We start from the raw sequence: 22,375 nt of genomic DNA, 5'->3' as shown, positions 1-22,375 counted from the left end.
ATTAGCATATTAGGGCCCTGACACACTGAGTTGACTATTGGTCCGTGTTGCTGTTGTGGATGACCATCACAAGTACTTTTCGTGGTGTGTCGGTTATCAGTGGCTGTTCAGCAGAAGAAATGCTGTGTGTTAAGTCAGCAGTGCAGGCAGTCAGTGAGAGAGAGAGAGAGAGGCGAGAGAGTACGCCACTGATTTAGCATTGCACTCCCACAGACACTGTCGGACTCACGATGGACAGAAGCAGAGATATCATCTTGTTCGTTCCCCACATTCTTCTTGCCTCTCAAACCTGGTGCCTACATTACCCACAATGCAAGCCACTGAAAGTTTGTCGGGAGATTTGTGTGTGTTATGCTAGTAGCAGCTAATGTAGCCTTGAGCAACGGATTGATTTTTTTTTCATTTTGTAGTCTTCAGCCCCAACCGCCACTGACTCGAGTGACATCACTTGAGGACTATCAGACTTCATGCAGCGGCTTTTTTCCACATATGCGGTAGTACTCCCTTAGACCTGTAAACAGAATTTGATGTGTAAAATCTGTGAAGTTCCCCCTTTAATCAATCAGCAATTTCTCCCATGTAGTGCAATAGCTCTGTTTCCACCTCTGTCTTTTCTCTTCTTCTTCTCCTATAAGGGCGATAGCACAGGCTAACACCAGTGCAAAACAAAACATTACAGCTTTTTTTTTGTTGTTACTTTTTTTCTCAGACCTATTTTCAAATTGTCTTCAGGGCGTACAATGTGACAGATTAAAACAGAATAACACTGGCGTGAAAATGGCCGGTTAGTTTGTTTTGTGTGTCTTAGCATTGTGTTCTTTGGAAAACTAGATATAAACAACTGACCAGTCTTTTTTTTTCTCATGTAGGCTCTGGTCTTGATGGCGCAAAGCTGTCTTCAGTGGGTCTTTCAGGGCCCTAGTGTGTGAGTGTGATTCTTCTAACCAGCTTCAAATGGAAGGCGAGCCACTGTACCCTACAAAATTGATTTGCTGGGCTTTAACAGCGTATGAATGTCTTAAAAGCCCTTTATGTCGCCTGGGAGAGAAAACAAGATATAGATGAATGCAATTACAATCCTGGAGTGAGGGAACACTGTCCAGTCCCAACAGAAAAAAGTCCTCAAAGTCACAGAAACTGAGACGAAGTTTGCATTCACTCAGCATGTGTGTAAGTGCTACGTCACGGCATGCTTAGCGTCAAAATGTTACCGTACAGTATAATTCTAAAATGGTAGTGGCTGATGTCCAGCGTATCTGTGGCGCCTTCAAAGCTACTAGCTAAAGAAATGTGTTGTGAGAGCAGGTTTGAAAGTAACTCTAACTTATGACTTTAAATATAGAAATTGAGTCTGTGCTTGTCTTTACCCTTTTGAAGCGGGGGAAGTGAGAGAGTGCTAGGTGGAAAATGTCAAGTCTGTGTAAGTGGTTCCATTGACATTCTCAGGAGACAAATTGGAGGATTTTACACTTCAAAACTGCCCGTGCTGCTCCATTTAATGCCAAAGGAGATCTCTGCAGCACTCACTCAGATGTGGACGTGGTGGCGACCAGTAGGGGGCACACTTACTTTGTTGCAGGCCCATGCATCGTGCCATGCTCTGCACTAGTGGAGTAATTGTGAATCATTAATGCATGCAAGCATACGTGTGTGTGTGAGTGAGTGTGATGCGAAGGAGAGTGCAGGAGAGATGAAGAGAGACAGAAGGAGAAACAGACACAGATATCAGGGTGAAGAATATTTCTCCTCTGGGGTGGAAGGCATCCATCTGGGCATCACTCACACTTACAGTTATCTGTGGTAGGGAACGTTATCACCGGGCTCCTGATGGACGGGGGTGTCGTCTTGACAGTCGGTCTAAACGGCAGCCGGGTTGTGCTGGTGACCACTGGTGGGAACTCGCCGTTGGCTGAAAATGAAATATAATGCATTTATTGAAAAGGCTGTACTTTCTCTCTGCTGCTGAAGAACTAGAAGAACTAAGCGCAGCAGCTGCAGACCCCTCACTGGCACAGAAAAGACTGGAAACCACCAGCAGGGGTCATTCTTTCATTTGTACCACCAATGGCTATACAGAGGGAGTGGAATGCATAACATCCAGCTCCTCTCCATCTCTCCCCATCTCTATCTGCTCCTACAGCTGATGGGTAAGCACATTCAGTCAGAGTGTTTTGTAGCAATCCATCAGGCCTCCAGCCTCACCGCTTTCCCACGACTGAGATCATAAGCTCGGTGGTGCCTTGATCTCTTCCCCCCTCAAATTCTCACCCGGAATGAAGTTTTCCAGGCAAATGGCTGGCTGATTGGCTATACTATTCAGGATAGAGGAACTTTTTTTTTTTTCTAAAGATATTTAGGTAGGGGAGACTCATTTTAACTACTATAATGGCTGGATGCTGGCCTGGAAATAACAGTCACCTGCTCCCATTCTTTAGTTATTCAGCTGAGGTGGAGAAGCAGGAGATCAGCTGAATCACTGAGCAGATTAATCATTTTCTTTGATCAGGTCCGTACACAGCAATCAGCGGTGTCAAAGATTGGCTTAGATGGTGTTAAAGAAATCTGCTGCCACATCTGATCAGGGACTGCAGAGGCTACAGGAACAATCAATGCAAACCCCTGCCAGCCGAATTTAACAAAATACATTTCCAGTATTTACTAGAGGAAGGGCTAAAGCGACAAAATCCAACAACAGTATTACAACACCCTAAAGCATTCAAATCTTGAATTCAAAGAATGATTTGCGGACAATAGTCACTGAAGACATCGCCGTGCATGTTCCATTTCCTTCAACGTGTTCGACATGTACATAAAATGTCTTGTCATGTCTTTGTCAATCCTGCTCAGCAAAGGTTTCACATTCTTACTTCAAGAATGTGTCTTTAACTCTGTTTCCAAAGAGTCCTGTTCAGCATCCTATTTCTTTAATGTTCTGTAGAAAAAGCCCTCTGTGGCTCCGTTGGCTAGATGACCCGTGTTGGTTGCTTTTGTGCAACTGAGATTATTTCAGAGAAGTCCGATAAGGTTCGCTGTGGTTCCGTGGAGCTGATAACGCTGCCATCATGCAGCGCTGTGGGGTTCAGATCTTGACGCGCTGCTTTTCCGATAGTCCTCCCTCTCATTTATAACTTTTTATAACAAAGCTGGGTACGGTACACGCCACCCAACGAGGCTACGCCGCCTCGTCAGCCTTAGAACAATAGAAATGGTTGCTGTTTCAGCCAGACTGCCACAATGCAGTCTGTCTATCAACACCAATGAGAGCCTTTCTCGCAGTCTGTTCGTTAAACACTTCCAATGTGCTCAGAGTAGATACTTGAGGCATGCAAACAATGTATTGTAAATGATACTCTATGTGCGTATGACCTGCATATTAAGTTCCATGTCTGTCCTGCATATGGGATAGGCTGTTGAGAGGACGATTACATGGTTTCTGGGCCTTTTTGCATTTTATATGGCAAAAGAAAAGTATTTCTAGTTTTCTAGTTGCAGGCTGTCTTGTTAGAGCAGCACAACAGCGTACAGTTTGTTTACACTGTAGCTGCCTGATATTCTCCATAGGGTTGCCCTGGGTGTCAAACAGCAGTAAAGGATGATTTAAAGGTTTCATGAGAGTATTTTCTTTCGCTCGCTTTGCTCCGCTCCTCTAAGCCACAGGTACTCCTGGATAACACCAACAACCCCGTTGATGAGCAGGTGGTGTTTCCAAACCCTCGGAAAAAGGAGTCGCATGAGCTGAATAACAAAGCACAAATCCAGCGACAGGTTTCCTAATTGTGACGAGCCAATGAGTTGCCCATATAGTGTTATTTGCCTCCTTGGTGAAAACAGATCAAGCCTGCCTTCCCCGCCATCGCGCTAAGGGTGTCGAGGGACGGACACAAGACTTTTCGTCTTTATCTCTGTAATCATTTTTACCGCAAAAACACTCCCTCTCCATCCTGGCTCCCCTGTCACCTCAGGCTGAAGGCTCACCGTTTATGACAATATGGCAGGGGGCTCCCTCAACAGCTGAAAGGTTTGGAAAGCTACAGTGTGGCGCCGTTCCATTTGGTCCGAGACGTAGAGCTAACAACTTGACATGAATATCATTCGTGCTTGAGTTGAAACCACACTTGTGTGGTCATCTGGGTGATACATATGATTAAAGGGAATCAAAGTTCTTCGGCTGGTGGTCCCTCCTGGAACTTTCTCTGATGAGAGGAATCTTGTAATTTTGGCTTCAAAGCTTAAAAAACCCTCAGCACTGCTTACTTAAATTCTGCTCGCTAGAAAATCAATAGCTCATTCCATAGCCCTGTAATCCTCAAATAAATATGACCGTGCAAGTCTCCACTGCTTGGGAGCTTTGATACAAACAGGGTTTATGTGCAGATTTGATGGATCACATACAGCACGCGAGTGGCCGTAATATGTTTGATTGTTTGTGCGAGTAGAAGCGCTCTGCACAACACCGTCTCTCAGCGAGTCACACCTTCTGATGTGTTGTGTGTACACAACAAGTTCAGCAACTTTTTCTTCAACAAAGCCGCTAATAAGGGTCACTGCATTGTTATTCTGAGCATGGGCTAACACGCTACGGCAGGGCTGTGGAACAGACAGGGCTGGAGCTCACAGCATTGGTATGCTGCAGCGGCAGGAGAAGGACTCGGCAGGTCCACCACAGAGCAGCATGAACCACAGGGCAGGGCAACAGCCGGCGTGGCTGTCACTGTTCATTAGCAGGGCGCCGTAAGCTGCCTGAAGCCCACCAGAGGCCAGCCACAGCGGGGGTGGGGGGCACCTCGTTTCCACCCGCCACGATCCCCAAATATCTCGAGATTGCAACGCTCTGAGCAATATCCACACTACAGGCATATCATGCTAACAGTCAGTATTACTCCTTATGGAAACGTAGGATTGAAAAGCTGGCCTGCCGTATAGCAAGTCCAGAAAATGTAGGCTATAAAGTATGTCTGGTAACTTGCACGTACTGCTTCTACGCACGTATCTAAATCTAAATGTAAAAGGCGGAGAAGACCACATTTGAATAAACCGTTTTTAATTAGTTCTGATGTACATGTCATCCCCGTGAATTCACCGAGGACTGGAGAGCATCTGTACTTACTGGTCCATGGTGTGTCTGCATGTTTCTCAACACCCACTTGTGCGGGTGATAATTACTGAAAGCAATACATTTCAGTAATCTGTAGTCGTATTACACACGTTACCATGACAGATAACACAGATGCAACAGCCAACCCACCTATCAGTACATTTTTAGAATATCAAAACCAACTGAACCTTCACTGTACGTGAATGAAGCCCTCTGTCTGCTGTGCATGGGTCGTTTTTCATTTTGCCTTCAGCCCAACAAATCCAATAATTTCCATCCACGTCTCCATTTTGCAAGTGTAAACGGACCAGCTACTGTTGTCATTGGTCCACGGCAGAAAGAAAAGGATGAACTTCATGTGCTCTTCATCCCAAAGAACTAATTTAATGGCGCCGGTGAGGATAAAAGGATAAAACTGACATCCAGGTCCAACACCTGAAGGGCAACGGATGCATCATTAAGCACACATGCCTGCCAAACTATACATCACACTAAAGCCAAGAGAAGTGTGGGGAAAAGGCCGTGGATGGCTGATCCTCTGCATCGCGTGTTCGCGGTACGTTTTCCCAAAACATATTACAGGGCCGCGTCGTAATGCTCAGGGATCCATCATGCTAATCACTCAACAGCGATCGCTCTCAGACATCTTTTTCGCTGAGCTCCAGCATCTCCCATCAGCTGGTCTTATTGATAGGCGATAAAATGTGAGTGTGTCAAGTGTGGCTGTAGGTAATGGATACCTTGGTCTAGATTAAGAGCTTGCCATCTGGAAAGTGAGCGAAGTCGGGATAGATGATCCTTCAGGGCTGCCATACCAGTGCAGCCGCTTCGGAGGACATAAACCACAATTGGTGTGCAAATATCTCCGGGAAAATGTCATCTCTTTAAATAAAGAGTCTCTGACCCATTAAGCCTGTGTTGAGACAGGTGACTCGGCTCCAGCCTGGACCAACAGCGATTTCTCACATCACATTCAGCTGATGAACCCATGTCACCCGCTTGCATTTTTCAGGTAGGGCAATAAAATGATGAATGCATTCAGGGAAAGCGTCTGAAAGGTGAACAGTGAATACATTACGTGTGCCAGTCACATTTGTCATTTCTTATTTTACATTTGAATGAAAACTGGTATCTATACAATGACTGAACAGTTGTCAACATTTCATCTTTATTTTGAGCATCGCGATAACGACACCACACCCAAGACCTTCTCACCGTCTCTGTTTTATAATCTACCCAAATCAGACTGTGTCAGAGGGTGACCCCCGTGCCCCTGCCTCTTGAGTCTAATTCTTGGCCAGGGTGCAGTCAGTTTAACACTGCTTTATCTTAACACTCCTCTCACCGTCAGAGCTACATATTCAGATACGGAGATACTCAGTTATTACTATTCCTGTCACAGCTCAAACAGGTCCCTCCAGGTAGGCAGAGATGGAGGGAGGCACTGAACTCCTAACCTTTCATTCTCCCGACGCCAGACTTGGGTGTCATCTTATTCCTGTTTTTTCATACCGATAAACCATCTCAATTATAACACAAAAATATCTGGAGAGGTGATGCAAGGTTTGACCTTTATAAGCCCGCAGTACAACAATGGAACATAAACCCTTATCAATCAGAGAGCTATATTATGGCAGATTTTTAACTGTTTTGACATTTCAGGACACATCAAAGCTCCTCAAAGAGGGCGTGCTAAAGGAATGGGATCATATGCACCACTTCCATAAAGTTTTGTCGATGTATCTCTAAGCAAAGGCGCAGTACTTATAATAAAGATATTATTTATGGGAGAGTAGAAGATGTGTAAAGGACTTCCTAAATTTAAAAATGGATTTTAATAGAGTCAGGGGAATTGAAATGAATAAATCATAGATCCCTTGATGAATGCTCCAAAGTTTACAAAAGTAAAACATGAACATAGGGCAGACCTGTATTGATTCCCAATTACCCCCCCCCCCACCCCCACCCCCCCATTGTGCTTGTCATGGTTAATCAATCAGGCTATCAGTCAAATAACTCCATTAATTGAACGTCTGGTGAAAGGAGGAGCAAAAAAAAGAAAGACTCAACATTTTCTCTTTTTCATAGTACTCACATGCCAGGAAGCAGTCCATACTGAAAGAGATGTTGTCAAGAGAGATGACTGAACCGGGTCCGGGTCCATCTTCTGTGTTGAACTGCAGCCAGAACCTGCAGAGGGACAGAGTGGTTTTAACTACCTCGCAGCCTGTGAATGGTTGGATAGCTCCTGGCTGAAATGATCTGAGGAAGAATTTATCATGCTTTAAGAAAAAATGCCTTTGAGGTTTGGCAGTGGAGGGGGTGCATTGTATGCCTTGTCAGCTCAGTCTGTATTGTTAAGAACTGTTGGCTCTTTCAGCCGATACAAAAAAAAAAAAAACAGTCTGACTTCTTCAGGGATGAAACACATTTTCTGGTCCCACACTTTTATGCACAAAATAATTCAGGCAGGCACGGTTACACAAGCACGGCATGAGCTATACGCTGAAAAACGTCAAAGGGATAGTTTGACATTTTGGGAAATATGCTTGTTAGCGTTCTTGCCAAGAGTTAGATGAGAGAATTGATACTACTCTCATGTCTGTATGGTAAATATTGAGCACCAGCACGTAGCCTGTTAGCTTAGCATAAAGACTGAAAACAGGGGGAACCAGCTAGCCTGGCTCTATCCAAAGATGATAAAATCCACCAACCAGCCCCTCTAAAGACCAAAAAGGCATTCCCATATGTCAATTGTTGCTTGAACTTGATGGCAGTCCTGTTGTATCTCCATTCCTGCTGTCGACCCTCAGGTTCTCAAACCCTCCCTCACATACTGTCTGTTATGTCCTGACTTTTGTCTGCACTTCGGGCAGTATTTCCGATGCTATTTAAGCTCTACAAAGGTCACTGTGCAAAGAGTGGCAGGTTCACCCAGTGGTTACGGACATGACATTCTAATTAAGAGCACAAGCCCAGCTGACTACATAACCCAGGAATCAAAAATTAATCACTCTCAGGGGAGCAGGATTATCCAAGCTCGAATGGCAAAGAAACCCCCAGTCAGGCAAACAGAGATGAACTGCGTTATCTGGGGTTTCTCTTTTTTCCTGCTTTCTTCTCTTTTGGTTTAATTGATCTCTTTGTCTGTTTTTTTTTATTTTTTTTTTAGGGGAAATCAGGGCCATCGCTAATTGGAAGGCAAGTAGGGTGGGTAGAGCCTTGTGTATTGATTTCTACACTCTTTATCACAGACAAGTGGAATAAAAAGAGAGGAGGGGATTCTTTGTGCATATGGCAGGTCCATGGCATAAGACTAGAGTCACTATGGGATTCATTAATTTTGTGGAGTTGTGGAGATGTTTCCCAGAAAATGGAATGTAAATGTTGAAAATATGCATTTATGAGAGGTCGAAAGAAGGAAGAGGAGCTTCTTGGTTCCGTTTCCTTTCCTGTGAGAGCACTTAAGGATTTGTGTGAGCGTGTTGGAGGCTATTTTGGAGGAGAGCTGGGTGACTTGTTTGCTCTTAAACACCTCTAAGTGTTGATGCCTTCAGACAGTCCAAACATGCAGCTCGATATAATCAAACGGCCTGTTATTTTGTGAGGCAGGTGAGTGCTTGTCGTACCAGTCTGCCAGGCCGTAAAGGGGAAGTATGACGAGTTTCCAGCCCCTTTCAGATTTGGGTTCACTGGCTGACTGCCACAGTCTGCGCTGGTCCTCAGGGCCTGTGCTGTTCTCTGCTATCCACAGAGACAGCGACCCCTTCTGCAAGCCTCCAAAACACAGCCAGAATCGCACCTGTTGAAATAATTATGAATGAACAATGCAGTTAAATCAAAATTCAATATACAGTAAAGGTAGAGTGTTGATTTCAAATATGAAATACCAGAGCAGTTTTAACTTCCTTTGAATATTGTTGAATTGAAGAAAACCAGCCAGGTGTGTATATGAGTGAAAAAAGGGATGCACTTAAAATTGCACTGAGATCAATCAGAAACAGCCATCTGTTCAGTTCTAATTATTCTAAGATTAATTCAACCAGGATCATAATTTGGGTTATTTCTTTCTGTCTATGGTGCTCCTGCATGCTTCAGCTCAAATCAATCTCAGTTCTCTGTTTCCAGGAGGGATACGGTGGGTGTAAACCTGCTTAAAATGGAACACACAGGCCGTAGCAGGAATTAAATAGTTAAAGGAAGTCTGAATAAAGCTTGCTAACAAGCATGGGATGTGACCATGTCCCTGTACAGCGTTTTATGGAGCCAAGAACATAATTCTTGCTTCACCATTTAAGTGGAACAGATGCTGGCTTAAGCCTGATGGAAAAATACACGTAGAGGTAACACTACCCAGACAACTTGGTTCAGCGCTTTTATGCTGAGTGCTTGCATGGCGCTTGTCAACAGCATATTGTGGTCCTTATCATCAGCTGCGAGACCACATGGTGACCGTTTAAACATCAAGATTACAGGCACTGCACAGTGCACACTGGGCACGACATGAAAGTGCACGTGGTCTGCAGCTAATACCCAAAACTAATATCCTCAACGCAGTTGTCCAAGAGCAGACAGGCTAGATTGAACAGCAGCGCTTCAGTGTAGAGAGAAGGATTTAGAGTGTTAATCTGGAATCATGGCTAATCTTTGGCTGCGTGCCAAGAAGCTGGGAGGCAAGGTTTGCAATGATGCAGTATTGTCTCCACTGCTGTCCACAAATATCAGACGCCTCTAATTCACACCTTCTCCTCCTACATTTTTTATTCTTTTCCTCTTGGTCTTCCTTGCGGCCAGTTCCTTTGCGTGCTTTTCTTTATGTGTTAACTTTATTCCCTCTCTGTCTCTCTTATTGTCTTGTTTTCTGACCTCTTGATCTTTGCTTCACCTTCCCACCTCCATACATTATGCTAGATGCCACAGCATCAACCAAGTCTTTGCTTACACAACCACCTTGAGAGACCTGCTCTGTGAGCATCAAGACCTGAATAATGCATGACTTCTAATATTTTCACAGGTCAGAAGATGTAACCTGTGATTGAAGAGGTCAACCTCACTGTCAGTTAGGATCTCTCAGGAAATGCAGATGGCACAGTGTTAACCTGGTGTCTTGGCATATTACCGTTTCATTTTTGAGCCGTTCTGAAGCAATTAACATATCAAATTATTCAAGTTTGCTACTCGAATAGCAACAACAAAAAGTGTGACTGAAACTCACTGCTGTAAAATGCCACTAAATGTGTTACTGTTGTGTAAACTGTTCTATTACAACATGACCCTAAATAACAACACATAGCCTACGGTACATTTCAAATGCAATAATGATCTTACTGTTCTTAGCTGTTGTACAATTGATAGTTTCAAATTAAACTGAACGAGGGTCCATTTATATTTCCTGGTGACCAGTGGAGCACATTGCAGAGGAATCCAAAGCTTGTGCCGAGTTAAGGCTGCCGTGATAGGACAGTCGCTGTTAGGTTTAGCCAACAGTCAGGATTAAATAAAGTGTGTCTTTTCCTGCTCTAACCTAAGTTGAAGATGTTAGCATGCCTAGCATTTCCAAGGGGCATGTCATCTGCAAACAATATCATTATGTGGGGTTACAGGTTAGAACAATGCCTGTTCAGGACTGCATGGAAGCCATGGTGCTAATAATGAGTTTAAAGGTCAAAACGTTGTTTGTGTCTGCATCAGGTCTGAGAAAGAAGATGAGGTCTACTCTGTGGAGAAAAACACACCATACTTTTGCTCACCGTGCATGCAGAGTTTCTCAGAGGTGGAGGGAAGAGAGGGCTCCGCAGCAGCGCTGAGCCACGCTGGCCTTTGGACTGGCCTCCTTCCACACTGAACGTAGCACCTTTAACACCCAAACACACACACATTAAACACACAGAAGAAGAAAAGCAGTTATCACACACTCACAAAAAGTCTTACAATACATATGGAGGTTTTTGAAATGGGATTGCAGTCAAAGCGAGCTGTATCATTTCTGCCTTTGCTCTACTTTGATGCACAACTTAACTGATCCAAAGGTTTTTAAAAGAATTATCAACGGATAATGTTTGAGAAAATCAAACAGTACAGTCAACACTGGTGATCTGGTAATTTCAGGTAACTGTGGCAGTAATACACTGAGAAGAAAATCCTATATACATTATAATGCTCCATTTATAGTTCCCCCCACACTACCTCGGAGACTGCTGTAAATAGTTGAGAACAAAAACAAGCCTGAGCCAACCAAGACTTTAAGATCTCATCGAGAGACACACTCGAGTCACTGCACTGACGGTGAACTGCCGATGTAGGACTCGGAGTCTACATGCTGGAGCTCTTACACCCAGCAGGATTCTGTTTGTGTTGCGGCGCACTGAGCTCTGCACAAGACAACGCGTCCGTGTCTGACACATCACAGGCTTTGGTTATCTTTCCACATTCACAAACTGTTAGACTCAAACATTCAAGGTCATTTGGTTTGAAATCCCCAAGTCTTGCTTTACTGTTAAAAACGCTCCCCCTTTGAAGTCCACTTTAATGAGACATTCACACTGCTGTATACACACACTTAAGAGAGCCTGCAAATGGGCCACCAAAACAGCGTTCATGATATCATATGAGACGTGCATGAGCCACCTGATGAAGGGCAGCTCTGCTTGGTGGCCTTGGCTGGTGACTGCAGTCGTTTCCAGGAGAGGCCGCGGCCCGTTATTGACTGCCAACTGCACTCGCCCTCTTCAAAAGAGCAGTAGCTGCCATTGAGAAAGTGGCCTGAAGAGAGAGAGAGAGAGAGAGAGAATATATCAGGGGAGGAGAGGAGAAGATGATAAGGAGGGGGAGCAGGAGGGGGGGCATATAATGAGTGGACAAGCCCGGCGGGGGGGGGGGGGGGGGGCGAAAGAAGAGAGAACGGAGTGAACAGTGACAGCCACACTGCCAAGGAGAAAAAGGACAGCGGTGGGGCGGAAACCGGGGATCAAGGAGTTGAGCGACAAGGAAGGTGAGGAGGTTGAGAGGAGAGAGGCACGCAGGGGGGTGCAGACTAATGGCTCCTGGACTCAATGTGTTGGTGGAAATTAGGAGGGGGGCTCTCAGAGTGACTCTAGAAACAGAAGCAGAAAATGGAATCGGCCCTGAAGTGTCTGGAGGGGGAGATGGGAAAGAGTCGACGATGAAGGAAGGAGGTCTGAGGGGAAATGAGAAAGCTGAGGTGGTGGCATGATGTGTTTTATTTGGACACGCGAGGGGTGGGGTTGGGGGGGGGGGGGGGGGGCAATCAACTTGAAATCACTTCACAGAATGGCATGAGTCTGGGAAGCATTTCGGCCACTGACTGTAATTTAGTAAGTCAGCCTGTACAGTAGCACTACAGTGAAAATGGCTAATTGGAGTGTGTAGTGCTTGTGTAACCACAAAAAGAGACAGGCATGTCTGTCTGTCTGTGTGTGTGTGTGTGCGTGTATATGTGTGTGTGTGTGTGTGTGTGTGTGTGTGTGCGTGTATATGTGTGTGTGTGTGTGGTCTGTCTCCTTATTTCCACGCTGTGGCTTAATGAAAAAGTGCAAAGTCCTTGATTTGCAAACACGGTTTCTCCTTTCATGTTTGGTTACGTAACTGACAGAATAAATCAAATAGGACTTAGGTAGTGCAAATATTTAAACACCCATTATTTTGCCAGCGGCACATTTTTTTAGATTTTTTCCACTTTCGGGACTATTTCGCGGCCCATCTTCACTTACTGAATCCTTCCCAGGTGCTGGAATGACAACAGTGGAAATATCTTTCATGTAAATAAATCAAATATCATGGACTATTTAAGTGTGCCACTCACTTACAGTCCTGAACCTCAAGTCAGAGAAAGTACATTTATATGGACTAAAATGAGGCATAAATAAGACTTCTTTTTTTTTTTTTTTTTTACCTTGCATACCTAGAGCTATTGATGACATATCTGTTGTGAAATTATTCCTTTTTCTTAGGATTTTAGGTCAGAGTTAAAACGCCAGTTGATAGCTTCTGATAACACAGAGGTGGCTTTCAGTTTCATTTCAGTGTTTGAAAGTTTTCACCTCAAGTCTGCTTGATGTCCCTTTTATCCCGAGCTATTGTCTGCGAGTGGCCATCACCTGTAAGAATCTGTGAGTGCCTTTTTTTGAAAATGGCATCATCCAGATAATGGAGGTGAAACTGGCCTGAGCAGAGACCACAAAGCAGGTATATAGAAAAAGGCTTCCTTTAGCACTGACACTAGTTTTAAAATGATTTCTTTTAGTACACAAAAGGCTTTTAACAGGTTTCAAAGACCCAACATCACGAAACTAACGCTATTTCAAGTAATGCAAAGAAAAACACCAAAATTGAAGCTGATGTTTTTCTGAAATTTAAGCAAATAAAAGCTTCTCTGGACTTTTTTGGGGGGGATGATAAGCAAATGTCATGTTCTTCTGTGTCTTGTGATATTATGAGTCGCCCTCCTTGTTACATAAACCAGTTAGTGTCACTTAGATGTTCTTCATGCAAAGCACAGAGATTCAAAGTCGCATCATGTGACAGTTGCTCATGACATGAATAAAGGCGATGATGTCACATCTGCATTAGCTTCGTGGCTTTCGCCACCTCGAGCTATCATTCGCAACTGCTTGCCATCAGTCTAGTGTGGACACTCGCGAACGCGACTTCACACAGCTTCATTTAATGAGGTGTGAGTAAGGCTGACATAACAGTGTCATTACTACTTTATGAAAACTGACACGGACGTCACTTAATCTTTATGAATGCTGAGCAGAGGGTCATTCAGTTATACGTGTCGCTTTCAATGCAATGTCGGCGCCACTCGACTGTCATGGCAACTTGACAAGAGCACACAGCATGTAAAACATGTCATGGCTATAAGGCAGGCTCCATATATATATATATATATATATATACCTTCATGAAGATATAATGAAGTATTATTACTCTGTCAAAGGTGTAACACAGTGTTGTAACACTTAAGAAATATAATACAGAAAGTCATGTGGCGCATGCTTGCGGCTGGACTGGAATCAACCACAGACAGACATCATGGCACTGGTCTCACTGTGTCATTAGTGATCTTTGGGAGGAGCAGTGATCCCTGATGTTCCAAGAAAAACAAACAAAAAACAAAAAGATTACTGCTTTAAATTCCCGCTTGCATCCACCTTTGATGCAAGCAGCATTCCTCTGTAGTTGCGGGGGGAAGCGGTGGTGTTGGAAAGCAGTGGGGTGTCTGCAGAATTTAGACCGACTCGAGATCAACCGGCGGAAGCTGCGACCCTCAGAGACGTGGAGGATGTGTTTATGCATAATGATGCCGGGGCAGGATGGCGAGGGAGATCCGCAGGGACTCGATTTCTTCCTTATATGTCAGGAATCTTTGTGATTGACACAAGTGAAAGTTTGTTCCTCTTGCCGCTCTCTCCTGCTTTTTTTCCCCTCCCCGTTAATGAGCCTTGGCACAGCTTATGAAGGATTTAAATAGATCAAATCAGATGAAGATAACTCGTGGATAGATCATAGAGAATAGGGTATCAGAGAGGGAACACTATGTGATTTGGGTAGCAGGGGGTAATTGTGACGCGTGATGGAGATGACAGTGGAACAAATACATAGCAAAGGTACAGTAAGTAGAGTGTGAGAGTGTGAGAGTGTCAGGGAGAACAGATGAATGAACTATGGATCATTGGTCCTTGCCCTTAATTAAAAAGGATAAAGGTTAGTACTATTTTAGGAATGGATTGATAGACAGAGAGAGAGAGCCTCGACTCAAAGCAAACGACAGCTGTCCTTCACGCCTCTGTGCGCTCATTATGAGGGCACACAGCGGAAAGATGTGTGGAGATGTAGGGAAAAAGGAGCCGTCACATCTTCAACATCTCCCAGTCGACTCGCAGCAAAAGGCCTTTCCCCGCAAGACCCTGCTCCTTCCCTGCTCTGTTTGTGGCTGATGCAAATATACAATTACCGGCCTTATTATGGTCTAAATAACACACGATTCAGGAATATTCACATGTTCATAATGTATAATCCTTTGCTGTAGAAGGTGGCTTTGTGTCTCACTGATTATCGTTTATGCTCAAATTTCCAATTCTGGCTTTTACAATCAGACACACACACACACACACACGCACACTTATTACATTCAAATGGAGATTATACCCTTGGGTTAGTCTCCCAGGCCAATTAGCACTGATAAGTCCTCCTGCAGTAGAAAGAGAAACTGCGCCTGGCTCAGGATTTTCACCCTCTCGTTACCCTCTTATCTCTCAGCTCCCATAGTTAGCAAACCTATAAGCACAAGGGAGCAGCCATCATTTTAATAAGCACCACATGGGAGGCCGACCTGCACCGAGCGGAAGGAGCAAATGAATTCTGGTCAGTTTAATAGGGGTGAAAAGCTTGTAACGGGGTAAGAGTTTTGAACTGCATGTCTATAGATTGTGAGGACAATGTAAATATGCATGCATGCAGGTAGGACTAAAAAAAGATGCACTCTCTCTCACACACGCACACACACACACGCACACACACACACACACACACACACACACACACACAAACAGCAGGGCCTGGGGGAAGTCACTTGTGAATAAGATGTCAGCATACTTGGCTAGTGTTCTTCCTAGGCCTCGGGAAAAAGAGAAAACAAATGTGCAAAGAGATAGAAATAACAGCCATGGAATATGTCAAGGGTGAGAAATGCTAGCCGAGCATAGCTACGCTGCCTTTTTTCCCCCCCCTCCTGCCTTTCCCTTTGTCTCTCTGTCAGGGAAGCTCATGCAAACAATCAGTTGTTGCTCTGCTGGGCCGGATGCAGCTGCTTCATTAAAGACGACTCGCTCTGCCGTTGTGATCCAGAAGTGAGCACAGGAGGGACAGCAGCGCGACACGTGAGCTTTCCCTCTCGTTTCTCTCAGCAGCTGGGCTCCTGTGTCACGGTGTACTCACGGCATAGGTCGCCTTCGTCATCGCCGAGCGGGCAGTCCGTAGTGAAGTCGCACAGTTTGTCCAGTGGGATCCCAAGTCCTTGGTGACAGTGGTACTGGCCCTCCAGTGTGATGTTAGGGCCAGGTGAGGACACTGGACCAAGTGAGCAAAGAAGAAAGACAAAGAAAAGTCATCACATTAGACGTTTCCCACCACAGTCATCGGTACAGTACCTCTTGCAAAACATTTTTCCACGGCGCTGTCAAGAGTTTAGAAAATGATTTGCATGTTGGCAGCAAAAGAAAATGATATAACAACAACAACAACAAAAAAAATCTACTTTTGGAGCTGAGGAAAAATAGCTCCCCATTATGTACTTATTGAGTATCACTGCTAGATTCATATGTAAGACACAGAACACAAAATCAGTAGCTCAGGGAAAACATAACTTACAAACAAGAGAAAATATGCAGTCGCTACATGAAATTTCATAAGTCAGTGACAAAGGCTAATATAACCCCTGACTGTAAACCCTGTATGACATCCACAGACTGCCTGTAGCATCATAAATAACCTGGCCCAGGCTGCATAAGCATCTGGCTTTGAATACAGTGCATATCCATCAGACAAGGAACACAGGCAGCACAAACAATGACCTAGATACTGTAGCACAAGGGGAGGGAGCACACACACACACACACACACACACACACACACACACAGACACACCTACAGACACCAATTGATATCACCGGTCCCACCAATCAACTGTAACCCGGGACATTTGCATATCTATGCAAATCAGAGAGGTGATATCTCCAGATTGTGGAAGCTGACTGCTCACCTCCACCTCAATCATCAGAAGCTGATCACAGCGAAGAGAACAAAACAGTGAAGGGAAAAAAAACCCCAAAACAAAACTGTCCGCTGATGTGGATCTCGTTTCTCTCCCTCTCTCATAAGGATAAAAACAAAAAAAAAACAAAAACGAGAAGTGATTCTTATCATGAGTGACTGGCTCCGCTTACCAGAGTTTGCCCTTGATCTGTATTATGTAGATTTGTTCTCCAGTCATACGAACTCGGAGACGGAAGTCTGATAACGGTGGAGGCCGTGACAGGAGAGGCAGCGCAGAGCAAATGCTGTTAGCCGAGCTGACAAGATAGGCAGTGAATGCTGCACTAATTTTCTAACATGGAGTTGGTAATGAATGTGCTGTAGTTTTTTCCGGAGGTTTCTGTGTGACGCACCCTCAGTACCACTTTTCTCAAGGCAAGCTCAGACTTATGTTCGGGCTTGGCAGGCTCACAGGCATGCGGCAGGACAAGATAAAGTACAAAACATTTATCGTGTTACGTGTCACAAGGAAGTAAACAAAACAAAAATGAAATGTCAAACCCCATTAATAAGCAATATTACTACTGTATCTTGATGCTGATAGCTTGCCAGGCTAGTAAACTCTCCAGACAACAACCAATATCACTATGAGGGGATAGAAGTAATTATGGCTGATGTCAATTGAGCTATTATTATGGATAAATCAAAGCATTAAATTATACAATTTGTTTACTTTGCCGCATGCTTACGGTGTTGGTTGGATGCAGATCAGCCATTTCTCAGGGCGAAATGTGTGGGTGTACTAGATGCAAGGTAATATGTGTAAACTGAGTAATAAAATTCACTACCTGCTCTGAAAATGTGCAATCTAAAAAGTACTGGTGGCAGCACAGTAGTTACTGCCACTCCTGCCATGGTAGTTGCTCAGAAATCACTCTCTTGTTCTAATGCAGTGGAGGGCAGAGATTTCACAGCACGCTTCACTCTGACTGTGGCTGAGAAACCTTGAGGCCCAGTGGGAAACTGGCACCGTCAACTCAGTGGATTAGAAAGAGGGGGTGGCATTTTTTTCCACTGGACAAAAACACATTAGTCAGGGGCCTCCCACCGTCCACATTTGTGGCCTTAATAGCTGCAGAGAGCCACATTAACATGTCAGCAAATAATCCAGTTCAAATTTGAGAACACATTAGCTGGAGTAAATGACTTTGATAATGAATACACGTTCTCGTCAATGCAGCGCACTAGGAGTCGTCTTTCAGCGTTCCTTTTTTTGTTGAACTACAATCTCACCACAAGAAGGGCACAGAAGACGGCAAATATGCCATTTTTATTCAAATGAGGTGAGGCGGAGGCTTGTTTGTTTATGGCCAACTGTGTGGGTATAGATGCGGCCTTGCTATGTGTACTGAGTCATGCTCAACACATGCATTATGCATTTGTTGCGCTTGGTGGCTTCCTCTCTCTGTATAATGTTGACACCGCGAGCAGAACGATTTATCAAGAAAGAAGAAAAAGTTATCTCCAGTACACCGAAACCTTTGGGCAAGGTATGTAAATTCATCGATTTATCTTAGTCTAATGACAGTGGAGTAAAAAAAAAAAAAAAAAAAGTATCATCGAGCGGCGATGTTGCTGAACTTTAAGCTCCTGGGGCAGGTAAGTGCAGCCAGACATGGCCGCTGCACTCCTGGCCCACCGCAGTTCTTAAATCACACTTGTCAGATTGTGAAAACAAGTGGGTCAGTGGGGGATGAATTGCCTGTGGGAGTAAGTGAGTTTTGTTATCCGTGTGCTCAGGGGGTTGGTTGGGCTTTGAGAGGGGAATGATGTATGAGTGGCGAGGAGCTGGAGAGGTGACTGGAGAGGGCACGGCTGCCGCTGATAAATGAACAAATAGATACGCAAGCACGTGGGTCGAGCTATATGTTGGACACAGTTAAACGTCTAACAACTGCCGTCTCTCTGCGCGGCTGTTAACATTACAAAACTGAAAGCATTGAAGAACGCTGGAGTTATTTTCCCTCCACAACATGTTTCATCTTACGCAGGTAAAGAAACTAACAGACTGTAACACTGTAATGCACACTTCACTTTTGAGTTGAGCTCATTTAGATCATTTAGTTCCAGGCGATTGTACCTGATATACTGTTGACAACTTTAAAAGGAATACTGTTTCAGGTGTATATGACAAATACTCAGGTGGAAGAGAAGAAAACAAACCCACCAGACAAGACAATGAAAGAAAGCTTTCATGGAGCAACAAAGTGAACCTACTCCGAGATCAACAAAGATGCCGTATTTCAGTCACGAGGAAAGAAATGCTGCAAGACAAGCAGCTTTCATACGCTGACACGTATAGTCTCTTAACCAAAGACAGACTCCGGTGTCAGTTTCAGACGCCCTTGTGTTTGCTTTTTATAACTGCGCTGTTATATTTCTGATAAGAATCTGCACAAAATAAGACAGTATCCAGTATTCCAGCTTTGCAGGGTTTCAAAATGAGTTTCATTCCAAAGTAATGTCAGCTGTGTGGCTATCTATTTCGAGGTCCACTGGGTCTTAGAGTCGGAGTTGCAGGTCTACGCTGGCACAGATCCTCTGTTCCAAAGCTGAAGAAACGGGAAAGACAATGAGACAGATATGCTGCTGTTTACTGTAATCCTCGGCCTTGTTGCTTTTGTCTAAATGCCAGGAGGGAGTGAAGAGAGCCAGAGCTTCAGTCCACAGTCTACACTGTTTAGAATCAGAATCAGCTTTATTGGCCAAGTATGTGCGCATACACAAGGAGTTTGACTCACACGCAGAACAATTTGCAGGTAGATAGAAATATACTTACAGCTAAAAACAAGGACAACAAAGCTGAACAAAGGAGGGCATCAATAAACATAGAACTATTGTGTTCATACAAGTGGGTGAAAAAATAGGTGTATATAAATATAAATATGTATAAAAAGCAACAATGGCAAGTGTTCATTAGAGGGATGGCCCGTGGACAGAAACTCTTCTCGTGTCTGGTTGTTTCTGCCTACGGTGCTCTGAAGGTAACCAGGATTGATTGTTGGCTACTTTCAGTGGATAATTGCCGAACAATTAGCAAGTAACCCGACAAGGGTCCATTAGAATGTGTAAATGCCGTCAATATAGGCCGTAAAAGCTGGTGCTGCCACTGGTGACATCCAGCAGGCGGAGAGGGAAGGTTTCACTTGTCTGCCATTGTTAACAGTGGCTCCCACTACAGGATGTATATGGATTGTTTCACGTGCTAGTATTAGTCTATAGCCTGACAGTGTCACGAAGTATTAGAGTGCATACACTTTCTGCTACATGACATGTTAGAGTCATGTTTGAAAAATACATTTTTCTGTAAATTTGGCTTTGGCTACCTGAATACTTTGGACATGGTAACATTTACAGAACTTCCTACAATTAAGTCTCTACACAATGAAGGCACATTAACAGATACAGCAAGCACAATGTTATGGACCAAATGTCTTAAAATATACTCATATTAAATGTGGGTGTTGTGCAGCAGTTTAATAATTTTCACATCATTTTTATATGTAATTATAATTTCGTATGCACAAGGAACGACATTTTTAAGTTAAATACATTCTTCTCCCGTCTTCTAGTGTCAGTTGAGCATGTTTTAAAGATGTGTTTTCACTGAAGTTTTGTTTTTCATCTTCCTCTTCAGTAAAATCCCATTCATCACATTACCAGCCAAGTCGCCCTAATTTTTCAACTTTCATTCGTGCCATCTGCTTACAGGATGAAAAATCGAGGAACGCTTCACCAACAAGATCAACAGCAAAACAACTGAGAGAAACAGGAACTAATTGACAGCCACAATTTGGCCCAAAAGCAGATGAGATGCCCAAAGTTTTATCCAAACTGTCGTGTCTTGAGCGCTGTCAAGAACAAATCTCTGACAAGTCTCATCATGGAGGGTGGCAACTGGTGGCTGAAAAGCTTTAAAGTCCGGGAAAGAGGGTCAGAGGTATCATGCATATATACAACCTTCCATTTTCCTACTGGCTCAAACCAAGGTATTGTGGTTTTGGTGTGTGCAGAAGAACAATGCACTGTGTTGGAAGTATGGTTCCCTTTTTCACACTCTGCTGAAATCAATTCACTTAACATTTCAGCATTTTTGCATAACCGCGTCATGCATATCACGTTTCTGAGATTCCACTGATACAGATGTCCCACTTGGCGGGTTATCACGATGTTATGCAAAGCACTTTGCCTCGCAATTTGTATAAAACCTTTGCTATGGCTTGGTGGACATTGCTTGTAGATTTGAATACAGACAGGCGTGTTCTCGTTGAAGTCGAGCTGCAAAAACAAAGTCTGGACACATGGAGAGGGTAGATTCCTACTGAAATTAATATGGCTGTTGTTTTCCTACAGATGAGCAAGCATGTCAGTCGTATCCTTGAATCCCTCTGTGTGCTCTGAAACAACAAACAAAAAAAAGTCTGAAGAATTTGCCTGGCTTGCTTGGTGTGCTATGCGTGTACAGAATGGAAATAGCTGGAAACTACACACACACACAAAAAAGGACAATACAAAAGAAAAAAAGACCTTCGCTGACTCGATTGAGTCTAGCATACAATTGAGCAGATAGTTAGAACTCATTTATCCTTTTCCGCATTCACTGCTGTGTATTCTCTAATCTCACATGCCGTAATGGAGGACTGACCTCTGTCACAGGGGAGGAAAATCTCAAGGGGCCCAAGGGCAGCGCCACTATCTTGCCACCACACTGAAGGCAGAATCTGGAGACATTCATGGAGATTTACAGTGGCCGGGATGCTGAAGATGGATGCGGCTGAGTTTCCCACTGGACACTCGACAGGACAAGAAGTATTCGCTCATGAATTCAATTAACTGCACACAGCCATGCTCGATTGGTCAGAGCTCTGCCCAATCACTATCACTATCTGTCATGCTCCCTGCTGGAGAGACAGCGATGCACATATGAGCAGACTGGGAGAGATAGAAAACGAAAATGATACCTTTATATGTCTATTCTACAGCCCAGAGATGCTTTTTTTTTTGTGTGGATTGAATTGGTATATTGTTTATGTGATGTACTCATTGTTTTATTACAAATAAATGAAAATGAATCTGAATAATCAAATCAGTTTTTTTCTCACATGCAATACTTTAAAACCCGTTTATGACAATTAAACTGTAAACCAGATCTGCTGCAAGTATATCCTCTGCTTGTTTTTTTTTTAGGTTTGGTGAGTTTGTGTCTTATCAGTGCAGAGAGTGTGGAGAGAGCTGATTCTGGCATGAAAATATACTGGTGAGGCTTACAGGCTTATAGAGGTGCTATGGAGCCATTTAAACAAAGACATGACTGCCACATGATGGGTTCACTGACATTAGAGCTGGGTCTCTACATAAGCACTCACCTAAGTACTGTGAAGTAAAATCGACTTAATTCAGCGCGGAGGCCATAATTTCCCATTTTGTAATCATACTGAACACTCA

General features: G+C 43.9%; 1 protein-coding gene across 1 annotated transcript in view; it reads right to left on the bottom strand.

The window, feature by feature from the left end:
* alk (ALK receptor tyrosine kinase) overlaps positions 1–22,375 on the bottom strand; it is a 280,490-nt gene that overhangs the window by 33,367 nt on the left and 224,748 nt on the right. The window contains exons 6-11 of the mRNA XM_070920558.1: positions 16,055–16,186; positions 11,723–11,857; positions 10,846–10,949; positions 8,725–8,897; positions 7,191–7,285; positions 1,790–1,909 (exon numbers count right to left, since the gene is read on the bottom strand). Of these exons, the coding sequence (XP_070776659.1) occupies positions 1,790–1,909; positions 7,191–7,285; positions 8,725–8,897; positions 10,846–10,949; positions 11,723–11,857; positions 16,055–16,186 (759 nt within the window). The remainder of the gene's footprint in view (positions 1–1,789; positions 1,910–7,190; positions 7,286–8,724; positions 8,898–10,845; positions 10,950–11,722; positions 11,858–16,054; positions 16,187–22,375) is intronic.

The sequence above is a fragment of the Enoplosus armatus genome, chromosome 15 (assembly GCF_043641665.1).
Source record: "Enoplosus armatus isolate fEnoArm2 chromosome 15, fEnoArm2.hap1, whole genome shotgun sequence".
Taxonomy (NCBI): domain Eukaryota; kingdom Metazoa; phylum Chordata; class Actinopteri; order Centrarchiformes; family Enoplosidae; genus Enoplosus; species Enoplosus armatus.
This window is presented reverse-complemented; position numbering and strand designations above follow the sequence as displayed.